General features: G+C 36.3%; 1 protein-coding gene and 1 long non-coding RNA gene across 4 annotated transcripts; one reads left to right on the top strand and one right to left on the bottom strand.

Annotated features, from left to right (window-relative positions):
* Window positions 1–2,548: 2,548 nt before the first annotated feature.
* Window positions 2,549–4,642, bottom strand: LOC108953054 (uncharacterized). The gene is made up of 2 exons (XR_010497038.1): window positions 4,513–4,642; window positions 2,549–3,511 (listed from the first exon to the last, which is right to left on the bottom strand). It is a non-coding gene; the product is annotated as an uncharacterized LOC108953054 (long non-coding RNA).
* Window positions 4,643–5,163: 521 nt separating this feature from the next.
* LOC103989308 (uncharacterized) lies at window positions 5,164–12,814 on the top strand. Of its 3 annotated transcripts, XR_010497037.1 has the most exons (6): window positions 5,164–5,427; window positions 5,746–5,813; window positions 5,916–9,369; window positions 9,761–9,893; window positions 10,230–10,293; window positions 12,376–12,450. XR_010497037.1 is itself a non-coding variant. In XM_009408115.3 (5 exons), exons 1-5 carry the CDS (start codon window positions 5,298–5,300, stop codon window positions 12,533–12,535), a joined length of 3,876 nt encoding a protein of 1,291 aa, XP_009406390.2. In that variant the 5' UTR covers window positions 5,164–5,297; the 3' UTR covers window positions 12,536–12,814. The 3 variants fall into 3 exon arrangements, 1 of the variants encoding a protein (XP_009406390.2); XR_001978795.2 differs by lacking the exon at window positions 9,761–9,893 and having other exon boundaries at window positions 10,230–10,371; window positions 12,376–12,514; XM_009408115.3 differs by lacking the exon at window positions 9,761–9,893 and having other exon boundaries at window positions 12,376–12,814.
* The last annotated feature ends 237 nt before the right edge of the window (window positions 12,815–13,051 follow it).

Genomic DNA, 13,051 nt, shown 5'->3' with positions numbered 1-13,051 from the left:
CCTGCAATATTAAATGGAACAGTATCCGAAATTTTTTGTTTATCTCTCTTAACAGTTCATATATTCTGTGATGACGAATAGTAATGAATTTTTTTTTTTGACAACAGTGGAAGGAAAAAAATAATAATAAAAATAAAATGATAATTATCATACCGTTCTGATTCAAGAAGAAAACATCTAGGATGAAGCTTGAATATTTATACGTCTCATATGTCGATGATAAAATCATATCATAAGATAATAAATATTACTAACGTGAGAAATAACTAATTATTGATCCGTTCTCTTATGATCTTCCATTGTAAGCTACTAAGTAGAAGAAACAAAAAAAGTATAGAGATGAAAATATAATCATATCGAGGCTAATCAAAAATTTTATATTTTAATTTTTTTTCCTTAAGGTTAAAGTATATTCAAATTTTAATTTTTCTAACGTATTTAAGGTTAAAATTTATTTAAGTTTTCGAACCTTCCAAACCCTTTATTATTATTATGATACTAACGAAGAATTTTTCGTCCAACATGCTCTGAATATAGTTTTTATATGACCTTAATCCGATCAACTTGCAAAAGTATTTGGTTACTTATGACATATACAAGACATACTTAAGCTAATAAAATTTATTTAAATAAAAAAAATAAATTGCTCCAACATCATTTTATTTCTAGTTTCTTATTAGTACTATTTAATAAAAATTATGATTATCTATATAATTAAATTAAATAATATATATATATATATATTATATTAAAGAATGTTATGATGATGACAGATTCTGGTCTTGGATAATGACTAATTAGCTACAGTTCTTGATGGAACATGATAAAATAACCATAAAATTTTATTGCTGAACAATGAAGAAATAGACTACAAGTAATCTAAGCCTATAGTCTGTTCAGAAGTCTACTTCATTGTGTTTCATAATGGTAATAAGGGTCTCTATTTGTTTAAAAGAAAACAACCTTCTCATTTTGTTCAAAATGTAAAATTTGTTTGGACAAATTCTCTAAAAAATATAATTTTTTTTTTCCTGTAGAGAGCCCCTACAATTTTCAGTTGAACAAAAGTACCAACACTTATTTATTTATCTTTTTTTTCCTTCAATTTTGAGTCAATTTCAAATGAACCAAGAGATCTTATTTGTCTTTTTTATTTTCAACCAGTTTAAATCAACAATAGACCAGTCCTAAATAAATAATAGGCAACAAAAACACATAATATTAAAATATTTTTAATAATTAAGAAAACACAAAAATTATAAAATTAATCTTAAAATTTAAAATAGTGTTATGAAAATAAAATTATGATAATAAAAAAATCATATTATTTAATACAAATAAAACATAAAATAATACTATATATATATATATTTTTTTTATATAGATAACAATAAATTCATTATATAAACTAATAAATGTTAACAATTAATTTTAACATTTTTAAAATTTTCATGAAACCTATGAAATAATTTTAAAGGCTCAAATGATCATGTACTATTTTAAAGCCTTTAAGTGTATATTTTTATTTATTTCAACCCATAAAAACTTGAAATTATATCATTTTTAATTTTACCAATTTAAGGTGAATTGATACTTTGTGCCAAAAACCATTTAAAAAATATTAGTAGAGAAGGTTTTGTAAATCTTTGAGGGGAAAAAAAATGGAGACCTGAATTACATTGTTTTTATTGATGAGTATAACCCTTCAATAATAATGTAGTTCACATCTCACTTTTTTCAAATTTTTAAAAATTTAATCTTGGATATGATTTTAAAAAGGATTAAATAATCAAATTTTCTAATAACAAGCCTTTAAAATATATTATTTATTTATTTCAATCATTAAAAGGTTGAAATTATGTAATTTGTTAAATTTTAGTCAATTTAAGATGAATTTACAACCATTTGAGTCAAAAACCACTTGAATATTATCATATAAGGTTTTCTGAAATATTGAGAAAAAATTTTTAGAGACATGAGTTACACTTATTTTTTATTATGCTATAAAAATATAACTCTATTTAAAAACAATAAGACTCACCTATCATTTTTTTAATAAAATTTTTAAATTATCAAGAAACGCTAGAAAAGACTTACAAAGACTTAAATGATTATTTTTTATTTTTAATATTCTAAAATAAATATTTTTATTTTTCAACCCTTATAAAATTGAAATCGTGTCTTTTTAAATTTTATCAAATTTAGGGCAAATTAACACTCTCTTTGAGCTAGAAACCACTTGAATATTACTAGAGAAGATTTCCTAAAGTTTTATGGAAAATAAAAATTAGGGCCTAAGTTATAATATTTTTTTAATAGGGTTATATTATTTTTTTGATCATGTAAAAAAACAATGTGACTTCATTCAAAAAAAAAAAACCCTCTGATCCTTATTTTTTAAAAATATCTAAACGTTTTAAAATTTTTTATCTAAAAATTTTCTTTTTTATTTTACATGATATATCACAACATGCAAGAATGTAATATCTTTGTGTAACACCAATTTTATCTAACTATATAGATCATAGTAGACAAAATTCTCATTAGATACACATGAAAACTTTTACTGTTTTTTTTGGTGGGGATTAACTTATTCTGGAATTCAGAAAAAAATATCAAATTAATTCTGCAAATGTTCCGAGAGAATTGTGAACAATCAATAATCCACCCTTAGTTTACTCATAAGGAACATTTGTAATAATAATAACTAATATTACTGAAAAATATGTTCCTCGGTCAAATGCCAAGAACATGGGTACATATAAGATTTCAGATACAAGGCTGATAATTTCTTTGCTGTTTTTTACTTTATTTTGATCACAATAGAATGCAGCTGATTCCATCTTCATGGTCTACTCAAAGACCACAACAATGAGACACACTCATTGTTCTTCTTCCCCTACCAAGAACCAATCTCCATCTCCTAATGCATAGTCTGTCTGGTTCAGTGAAGTCTCCTCGCCTGCCAACGCCTCATGTTTCATGCCATCATCTCCTCCGAACCAGTCATCTTCATCGATCACGTCCATCAAGACGCCTACAGCCTCGGTCGCGGACGCTCCTCGGCGGATGGCCAGCCCATCTCTGAGCTTGGAGCTCCCTTTGGCTTTGCCCTTCGACTTCCACGCAGGCTTCGCATGGCGCGCCGCGCACATCGGCTTGCCGCCGCCGCAGCGGCCGGTGAACTTGGAGTGGTTGGTGGGCTTCGAAGGCACCTTGGAGAAAACTCCGGCGGTCGGCGGCGCGTGGAGCTGGTGCAACGGTCTGGGTTTTTGTCTTGATTGGAGAGGAGGTGGGAGGAGGATGTGAGTCCTCACCAGCCAGTGTTGGCGGCCCTCGCGACGCATCTCTTCGGCTTGCCTTGAAGGCTTGTGGAGGTAAGTTCGGGTGGCGAGGGCGAAGCATGTTGGCGTTGCTCATATAAATGCATGCATGGCAACTGTTCATGCTGTTGGATGGATGTTGAATCCTTGGGGAAGAAGTTGCCATTGTTCTTGGTGAGCAAGCAATCCTGCACGGTCCATATCGTAGGTAACACGCCTCTCAAAGTCAATGGTAGGTGTTCCAAGTATTGTATGACTGTGGAATGTGTAAAGGCATGTACGCTGGCCCAGCTTGATCATTGGTCCGGCTGAATCAAATTAGTACAAATCCCAACATGCTAATTAAATGTTTTTATTGTAGTTAGATCTTTTTAATATCTCGATTTTAGATTTAAAATATTTATATAGAAAATCTTTATAGTCAGATCTCTTTAGTATCTCCTACACTTAAAAATTTTATATTAAAATTTTTATAATTATAAAAATAAAATATTTAATCTCATTTATCCTATCATCATTAGTTTTACTAAAAAAAATAACACGTGCATAAATGATATGAAATAATAGATAAAAAGATAATTTTACTGATGGTGACGGACAGTAATATCATGGGTGGTTGTTATGGTGATAGTTAGCAAGAACGACATAGTGGTTGATGTTACCGATATTACGAATGATATAAAAACGATAGGTAAAAATATAATTTTAATTTAATATATATTTTTCATCAGTAAAATCGATTATGTTAGATAAATATGATTAAATATTTTATTTTTATAATTATAATGATTTTAATATAGATTTTTTTGAAATATAAGAATCGATATACTAAAAGGTTAAGATATGAAAGAGATATTAGAGGGATAATATATAATTAGCCTAAATCCAAACTCAATCGATTGACTCAAATTTTAAACCAATCATTGATATTATTTTGACGAAGCCACCAAATATAATATAATATATAAAAATGATTATATTCATACTTTAGGACAATAATGATTTCGATATCTGACCAGACCGATATGGCATTAGTTTATTGGGTAACAAAACTATCGTTAATATCATCCCTAACTTAATTAAGGTCAATGATAGTGTTATATTTATTCCTTAAATTGTGAAGGATCATTCATCAAAGATGAATATGTACGTACATAAATTGTATCCCGGCGAATAGACCGGTACTAACCTCAATTAAGTTAGGGACGATATTAATATAACTTCGAAGAACCTTAGCGAAGACTCCGGCGGGGGCGGGAGCGGGGACGGTGGTCGAGCTGGTTCAGCACTCGCGACTTGCGGGATAAAGCTAGGAGGACGGCGGCCCTGGCGGCGCATCTTTTCGGCTTTTGCTTGATGGCATTTGGAGCTTCGGTGGTCAGAGCGATCTACCTCTTCTTGTAGAGGTCTGCAACAGTCGGAGAAACCTTGCCGGAGTAGGAGGAGGTGCGCATCCCATAACTGCTACGTCTCTTCTCTCTCTCTCTCTCTCTCTCTCCTGGTCGGATTGGGAGAACCGTTCAAGCCTCCTGTAAGATAGTGCATGATGTTTAGACACGTTGATGCAAATCGCACCTCTATTCCTCCACTTGACCAAAACGTCTCCGTGCGTCGTGATCGCACCGATTATTTCGCTCTGGGACCCACACCTCGTCCATTAGCAAGGAAGGTGAGTTGGCGGGTCACGTCTCGATCTTCTATCGCCTGATCGAATTGTAAGGACGATTCAAGCCTCCTGTAAGATGAGTGCATGATGTTTCCACACATGATGCAGACATTTTCTTTACCCGCTTCGTTCACCCGAAATCTTCGTGCGTTCTGATTGTGGGTCCTAGTCTTCGCTTCCCTTGAGCACAAGTTGTACCCTAGTCGAGCCCAGGTCGAGCCCAGTTTCGAGCGGAGTCCCACGGCCGCCCAAAAACCCTTGCCTTTGTACTTGAACACCGTGATTTCTCCCACAAATGCCGCCTCCTCATGGCGATGGATCGCCCCTCTCTGCATCAACCACCGCACGCCACCGCTTTCCCCGTCTTCATCGATTCCAGCCTCGGCACCAACCTCGCCATGTCCGTGTCCCCAGACGACACCGTCGCCGATCTCAAGAGTAAGCATCTTTTATCATTTCAACCCGCTGCCCTTTTCTTATTTCCGGCTAAAATCCTCGATTTCGATCGCAATCAAACTTTCGTCAAGTGCACTCGATATTTTTGTTGCAAGGTTGCTTCTTTTTTGTTCGATTTGGTTGTAAAATTCGTTCCCTTCCTTGCCTTTTCCACTTCTCTTAATGCAAGAATCTGTTTGTGTTCGGTTCTTGTTACATGGAATTGTAGTTTGCAAGCAGACCCGAATACGTTTGAAAGGCAAACCTAAGCGTACTTGGAAGAATCATTTGACAGAAGTTCATCTTGATTTTGTTGAACAGGAAAAATAAGGATCGAACACACACTATGCTTTCCGGATGTTGGCGAAGTATCTGTCCAGGCATTAAAGGTAGGAACTTTTGAATGCCTTCTCTTATTTTAACAGTTTTCCCCTTTAATTTAACGTGATATATTTCATTTGAAGTTTAAACAATTTATTTGCTCGTTATAGGTGAAACGAAGAGGTGCCTTCTATCATTTATCAAATACCATGCTTGTCAGAAGTGCTTTTGATGGTAGCAAGGCAACTTGGTTTCTTCATGTTGATGTTGTACCTACATCTATCTCGAAATGTCAAGGAACTGCAGAGCATTTTGAAAATCAGACTATGGAGCAGTTAGATGACAGTCATCAAATTCTTGTGGATCCTAGCCGGAACTTGGATGAGGATAGGCTTCCTGGTAGAAAGGATATTTCCGTTGATGATATGTCCAATGTGAACGAGAAGCATGCTGAGTTGGTTGGTCATGTTGATTTGTCAAAACAAAAACCTGGGAGTTGCCAGATTGAATGTCTCATGAATACTTCTTGTGATCAATTTGCTACACATAATCATAATGTTGAGCAATCCACACAGGTTCATCAATTAGAGAGGCCAGAAATTGACGTTGAAAACCAGGTGCATGAATCAGATGGTAGGGTCAAAGAAGCAACCAAATTGTCTGCTATTCCTAATTCTGGTCTGTCTTTTGATCAAGCAAATAAGGAGGGCAGAGAAAACAAAGTTCCAGAACTTGGAGATTTTGATGGTGAATCTGTTCCTGTTGGTACGGAAGGTAAATCCACAAAAAGGAATGATGTTGAACGGAATGATCATTTCATCAATGCGAATTCTGAACATGTTCTTTCAGGGAACAAAATGGGAAATCAGAGGAAAGCAAACTCTGTTGAGGAGCATACATCAACATATACTGTTGGAGGAGCACTTGGTGGTAAAGCGACTTCCACAATGGGAAAACTTCCTAGTGAAGTTGATACGGTTGCAGGCAAAGCTATTTTGGTGTCTCCAGAAGAATTGTACAGTAAACTACGTGATGGTGACCCTAATTTGATAGAACATCGTACTGATGATAAAAAGAAAAGCAAAAAGAGAAGACACTCTTCCAAGTCTCAACAAACTGAAGCGGCTTCTGATATGCGATCAAATGATCCTGACATGGCTTTGCCTCAAAATACTAAAGAACCATATGTTGAACACGTATCTTTGTTGGGGAAGAATTCCAGTGGTCTTGGACCAGAAGTTAAAGAAGGCAATCATGTAGGAGCATTAGTAAACAAGCACAAAGATCTGAACAAACAGTTTGATGCTGCCACTAAGCAAGCTTCTGAAAATGCTGCTGGTGAAGATTCATTGCAAGTAGACACTTACTCTCAAAAAATTGATGTCTTGGATTTCAGCAGTGAGAATATGGCAAAAGGTTCACATATAAATCATATCTCAGACATGGACTTCTGTAAAAATATAGTGGAGGCTGATACTCATGAAGTTCCCTTGGATGATAACCATAAAGATGGCATCACAGAGTCTAACTTTGCACCCAGCACTAAAGAAGCAGCTCCATTTAGAAATTCTGCAGAAGTTGAATCTCAAATTCCAACTGATGTCCGCAGAAAGAAAAGATCCAGGAAGAACTTACCCAAAACATTATCAGGTAGCAATGATCCTAGTCATTCTTTAGAATGTGCTGATGAAGGGAATCCCAAAAAACAACATGGAGATCATAGAGGCATTGATAAAGAATCACATACAAGAACTTCCAATCATGAGGATACTGCAAAGTTATATTCTGAAAATCCTTCTGCTGGTAATGTTGGAACGCCACATCGCAAGAGGAGAAGAAAATCTGAGAAAGTTGAATTGACCAATTTCCAGACTAATAGTTATGAACCTGTTTCTTCCTTGGACAATGTAGCAAACAAACAGCACAGCAAAGGGAAATTGGATGGCCAAGAACCACAGCAGTTGGTTGTCACTACAGAAATTAAGTCTCTTCCAAATACTGCAGTTATGGATCCCATGTGTCCTTCCATCCCTGATGATACAAAATCACAACGAAAAAAGAAAAGATCTGCTAAGGTTGAACTTCAGGATCACGAATCCACCCAACAAAACTTTGCCCACGCTCTGGTTGGAGAAGTTGCTGAAGAGAAGGCCAAGAAAACACTGAATAACCATGATAAAGAACTAGGTAAAGAATCGAACTCATTAGCTAATAATGGAGAAGCTGCAGTACTTGGAGGCTCTACAAAAGTAGATACAGCAATTTGTTCGATTTCTCAAGGTAAAAGTACACATCGCCGCAAGAGAAAGTCAGGAAAATTGTATTCGTCCCATGACACATCAGGAAGTCAGATTACTGAAGTGAATTTTGAGAAAACATCCACAATCATCAGTAGACATCCTGATGGTGCTTCTGATGATGTTATTCTTCCAAATAAAACTGAGCAAAATGCATCTCATGATAATGGATTAAATGTGCATTCGACTGGATCTTTTAATAATTTATCCAATAAATGTGAATTTTCCTGCAATTTGGCAAAAACAGACAACGAAGAGAATTTGAAGGGAGCTTTGGTCAGCACTTCTGCTAATCTTGTTAAAGAATTTCCACTGCATATGGCTCATAGAAATTTTGACAAAGCTATTGAAGCAAACGAGTCTAGAGAACTTCCAGATTTTGACAATGACAAAATTAACTTTGTTGATGCTTTCTGTCCAAGTATTGTCCAGCATGAATCTGTTGTTTCTGCACATGTTTCTACACCAGTTGACACTGAACCCAAGAAACAACGCAAGACTAAGAAGAAAAGAAAATCAAACAAGCATGATTCGGCTTGTGATTTGGTATACCCTTCAGAAATGGATAAACATCATATGGTAAATAGTGGACAGCTAATATGTGATTCTGGTAACCAGGATTTATCTGATCAAATTGGCCAGCCTACTTCTAAGGGATTCAGTAATGGAAAAGCACATGATGATGCTGCCAAGAGGACGACAAATTGTGATGTGAATGCTGGCGCTGCCACGTCTGACTTTATGCCTCCAACAAGGTTGCATGATAGCAATGTTGAAGAGAAGATTCAAGGTAACAAACCTGACACATTCCGGTTGTCATCACACGATGAGCAAAGCAAACATGTCTATAATTCCAAAGAGAAGGCATCTTCTTCGAAGGCTGCAGCTAAATCTCCTGACCATCACCATGCTAATGCCTCTGTTGACTTAGGAAATGAAACTTGCCAACCTGAGAAAAATGTAATTGTCAATGTAGGTGCTCATGCAGTTCAGAGTCCATCTAAGACTTCTCGAGTTTCTCACAAGGAAACTCTGGCTGATCCTGTAGCATCATCTGACAGCACGGAGGAAGATACACCAGTCCAAGCTAAACAATATAGACTTGCAGTTAGGAAAGTTCCAAGCAAAAATTTTGGGGAGTTCTCAAACAGTAATAAACAAGAGAGCTCTTTATTTACCCCAGGTGCCATTTTTAATGCTGCTACAAGTGATAGTTCTGAAGATGAGTTTGAGTTCAGGAACAGAGAAGTCACTGAGTTAGGGGCCTTTGATTCTTCAGCTTCATCATCTGATTCTGATGGTGACCTTGAGAACAGAAAGATATCAGGTATTTTGACCACTTTCTTTGGCTTTACATTAATTTAGTGATCAGTTGCTTCACTTGGTTCTGCAACTGATTTGATGGTAGAATTTGAGGTCATTGTCATAGGGATAGGAGGTCAAACTTTGGCTTTACATGATATGCATATATAAGATTGAACTTGAACATAGTTTTATGAATGGAATTTCAAGGATTAACTCATTTATTCTTTTTTTTCTTTACACTGTTTATCCCTTTTATTGCCAGATCAGGGAACATCTCCATGATAGTAGTTATCTGACTATTACCTTTTTTCCATTCACATCTGGATCAAATAGTGTAATTTTCCTTCCTGAGTACATCTACATGCTTTTGTAACTATATTTTGTTCCTTTCTCACAAGTCACTGGTTATCTAGACATCGTCTGAGGCTTGCCACCACCTGAGTTAGTTCTCAAACCATGAATGATTACGCGCTTAAAGGTGTGACCTGTAGAGATGCATTTCTTATAGGTAGTATGCCATTTGGTTTGCTTGCGACACAAACAACTGTAAGTATCATATCTTGGTTGTATTCTATCAAGATGGTTTAAACCGTTTGCTTCATCACTTGCTTTTTTTGTATTTTGTTGTTCAATGGTCATGATTATCAGCCTACATACCTCTAGGGCTTTCTTTTTTCCTTCTTTGCTTTACTTATTAATAATTATCGGTTCAAATTTCTTTTCGCTGATGGTTTCCTTCTGAAGCAGCTGAATCTTGTTATACTTTTGCCTGTTTTGTACAAAAGTTCACTGGTTAAAGTCTTTATGCAAGAAATTTTTCTCGTGAGTTATTCAAAATGATCTTCTGTGAGCTAATAACTGTGCCATCAATTTCTGTAACAGGACCTAAATCTGCAGCATATGGAAGTAAAGATGAGGGATCTGATGGAGACATCACTTTGTCACAGTAAGTTTAATCAAGAAATCTAATACTAAAATATGAGATTCCATGTTCTTTGCCTTCCAGTGGCATTTATAATCGAAGGTTGGTATTATTGGTTTTAGTTGTACCAGTTTTATTGCTTGTGTGGTCATATGTTTTTATGTTCCCACTGTAGATGAATGGATACAGTTAGTCTTATAGGTTGGTGTGGACCATCTTTTTCTTAAAATCATCTAAGGCAGACGGCAATGGAAAGGACAACTCATAGATAAATCCTTGTACATATGTATAGGCTCATGCTAGTGTTTGTACATATTATCATCTACTACCCGATATACATCACGTTTGTGCTCTGGTTTCATGCCAATTGTGATTTCTTATTCCCAGAATACCCTAGCATATCTTGACTCTCCAGTGTTAAAAGAGCTGATCCAACCGTCCCTCATGGCTAAGATGTTAAAGGCTCCACATGATGGAAAGCTGGGAACGATTGGTGAATTACATCCTTGCCTATCTACCTTTGGTTGTCTTTGCTCCACTGTACAACACCAGACTCTCTAGTTGTCCGAGTATATTAGTCTCTCTCTGGAAAGTTGTTGATGGTATCTGGTCTAATATTCTTACAATCCCTTTGGAGCATTCTTGCACCAGCTAAGATTAGAATTCTGATGTAGCCAGCAATTAACAGTAGTGTACACCTATGAGAAATTTTATTGAGAACTGCTATTGTTATAGCATATCCATGGACTGTTAGATATGTAGTTAAATGCACTTGTGCCAATTATGCAATAGGAATTATAGAATGTCAAATTTTTGTTGCCTTCTAATTCTTGAAGGCACCTAGGAAATTGGTGACTGTAAGAAAACACCATGGTATGTTGTGGTTGGGATCAAGGATTGCAAAACTGACTTGATTAGCATGGTTTGGTTACAAGTTACTGATCCTGACTGTCGACCGGTTCAAGGAGTAGGCCAAACTGGATAGTTCGGTTCACTATGTATTTGTATATAATGTTGCCCAAACTGGCCCCTACTGGTAACCACTTACTGTAGTGGTTGCTTTCGATCACCAACACTCACATGCCCATCGCAAGCATTTTGAGTCGTGGCTTCTCACAAGCATTTCTTTTCCACCACCAATGCTCGCGTGCCCATCGCCTGTTGCCACCCATGCACCTACTGCCTGCTGCATGGTGCGGTACATCTTCCCCGCTTCCTCCACTGCCTCCACTTCATCTCCTTTTTCCTCTTCCATCTTCTTTCTCTTATTCCTTCTCTTTTTTCTTTCCCCCTCCTCTCCCTCCCTTGGAAGTATCACTGTATGTACCAACATAGCTACACATAATATGCCAATATGGCTCCGACCCGTACCAGTTTGGGCCAGGAGCTGTATGGGTCCAGTTCCTATTAAGTAATTTGGCATAGCCTCATCATTTGATGATCTGTAAAATTGAAAAGAAGCGTAGTATGAGATTTTGTTATTATAAATATTCTGCTTCTGATTAAAATTGAAGGCTCACATTAGTTGCTCTTGTCTTGGCACGACTTAGCTTCTATGATAAAGAGTGACTCAGATAAAAGATGATCTTGTGGATCATAGAATTCTTCCACTTCTATTCGCTTATAGATCGTGGAACATTGACTATCCATGACAGCTAAAATGCTTGGTACTTTTACTTCACAATGAAAAGATGGTGGTTTCTTTCATTTCTACGACATACAGCCAGCCCTCCAGAGTAGCTGGACAGTGGCAGAGGCTTAGAGTTCTGTTTTTTTTATCAAAATCCTCCCAAGGGACTAGACCAAGAAGCCTTTAGAACCTCAGCATCTGTATCCATCTAGAAACACAAGGACATATGGCAGGGATATAAAACTCCAGAAAATGGACCTTTTCACAGTTCTAAAGCAAATTTCCTTTGCTTCTACAACCCATCTGTACTTTCCCTGTTTTCTGGTGATCTATTTCACAGTTATGTTCTATATTAAATTACTTTATTTTCTGAATGAGTTCATGATGGAATAGCTCCAGATAAATAACTACTTTGCTCCATTGTTAATTGCTAGCACTGAATCCATTGCATTCATTCTCTTTTCCATCTTTATCAGATCATTGAATGTGTCCAGAAAGGGCATGCCGCTGGGTACAATACTTAGATCTTCGAGCAGCTACAAAAAGGCCAAGTTTCTTGCTTCTCAATCACAAGCTGAAGACTCTGAGAGCCAACCTGTAGATGTTGTACCGGAAACGCAGCCGGAATCCGATTGACTTCTAAAGCTTAAATTGGGAGGTGACACAGGATCATCGACAAATCTTGTCCAGCCATTGTGGTCAAACCTTTTTCATCCCTCTTTGACAGGCACTGGCTGTCCATGAAGATTGCTGCTTCCAACAATTTTGCCTGGTGCTTCATGGTTTCATGATTAGAAATGATTGATTCTGCAGATTTTTGTTGTCCAATTTTGGTGTTTTTGAAATCCGACTGTAGCAAACTAACAGTATGAGCTCAATGTTTCTTTGCAAAGTTTTATGGATATACAACTATCAGTATCATGTGTCCATGGAATATGCTGTTTAGTAGACTTCTAGTTACCTCGTGAGATCTTGAGCATTGCTATCAATGTCGATAATTAATCTAATAATAGTAAATACAATGGACTATTTGCGATCAGTTTTATGGATCTTTTACCTTTGGTGAACTCTGCCTAAGATAATATCATTAGGTATTCTCGAATTCCAGATATTGTATATAAAAGGAAAACTCAATGGATCACTCAAATAAAG

The sequence above is a fragment of the Musa acuminata genome, chromosome BXJ3-6 (genome assembly GCF_036884655.1).
Source record: "Musa acuminata AAA Group cultivar baxijiao chromosome BXJ3-6, Cavendish_Baxijiao_AAA, whole genome shotgun sequence".
Taxonomy (NCBI): domain Eukaryota; kingdom Viridiplantae; phylum Streptophyta; class Magnoliopsida; order Zingiberales; family Musaceae; genus Musa; species Musa acuminata.
The sequence above is the reverse complement of the archived record's forward strand: the minus strand, read 5'-3'. Positions and strand labels throughout refer to the sequence as shown.

What these genes read in the sequence shown, in the direction of transcription:
- LOC103989308 (XM_009408115.3), top strand. Translation starts at nt 5,298, where the DNA reads ATGGCGATGGATCGCCCCTCTCTGCATCAACCACCGCACGCCACCGCT. An exon ending in TATCTGTCCAGGCATTAAAG is followed by an intron (nt 5,814 to 5,915) that starts GTAGGAACTTTT and finishes TGCTCGTTATAG; the next exon opens with GTGAAACGAAGAGGTGCCTT. An exon ending in GGAGACATCACTTTGTCACA is followed by an intron (nt 10,294 to 12,375) that starts GTAAGTTTAATC and finishes CATCTTTATCAG; the next exon opens with ATCATTGAATGTGTCCAGAA.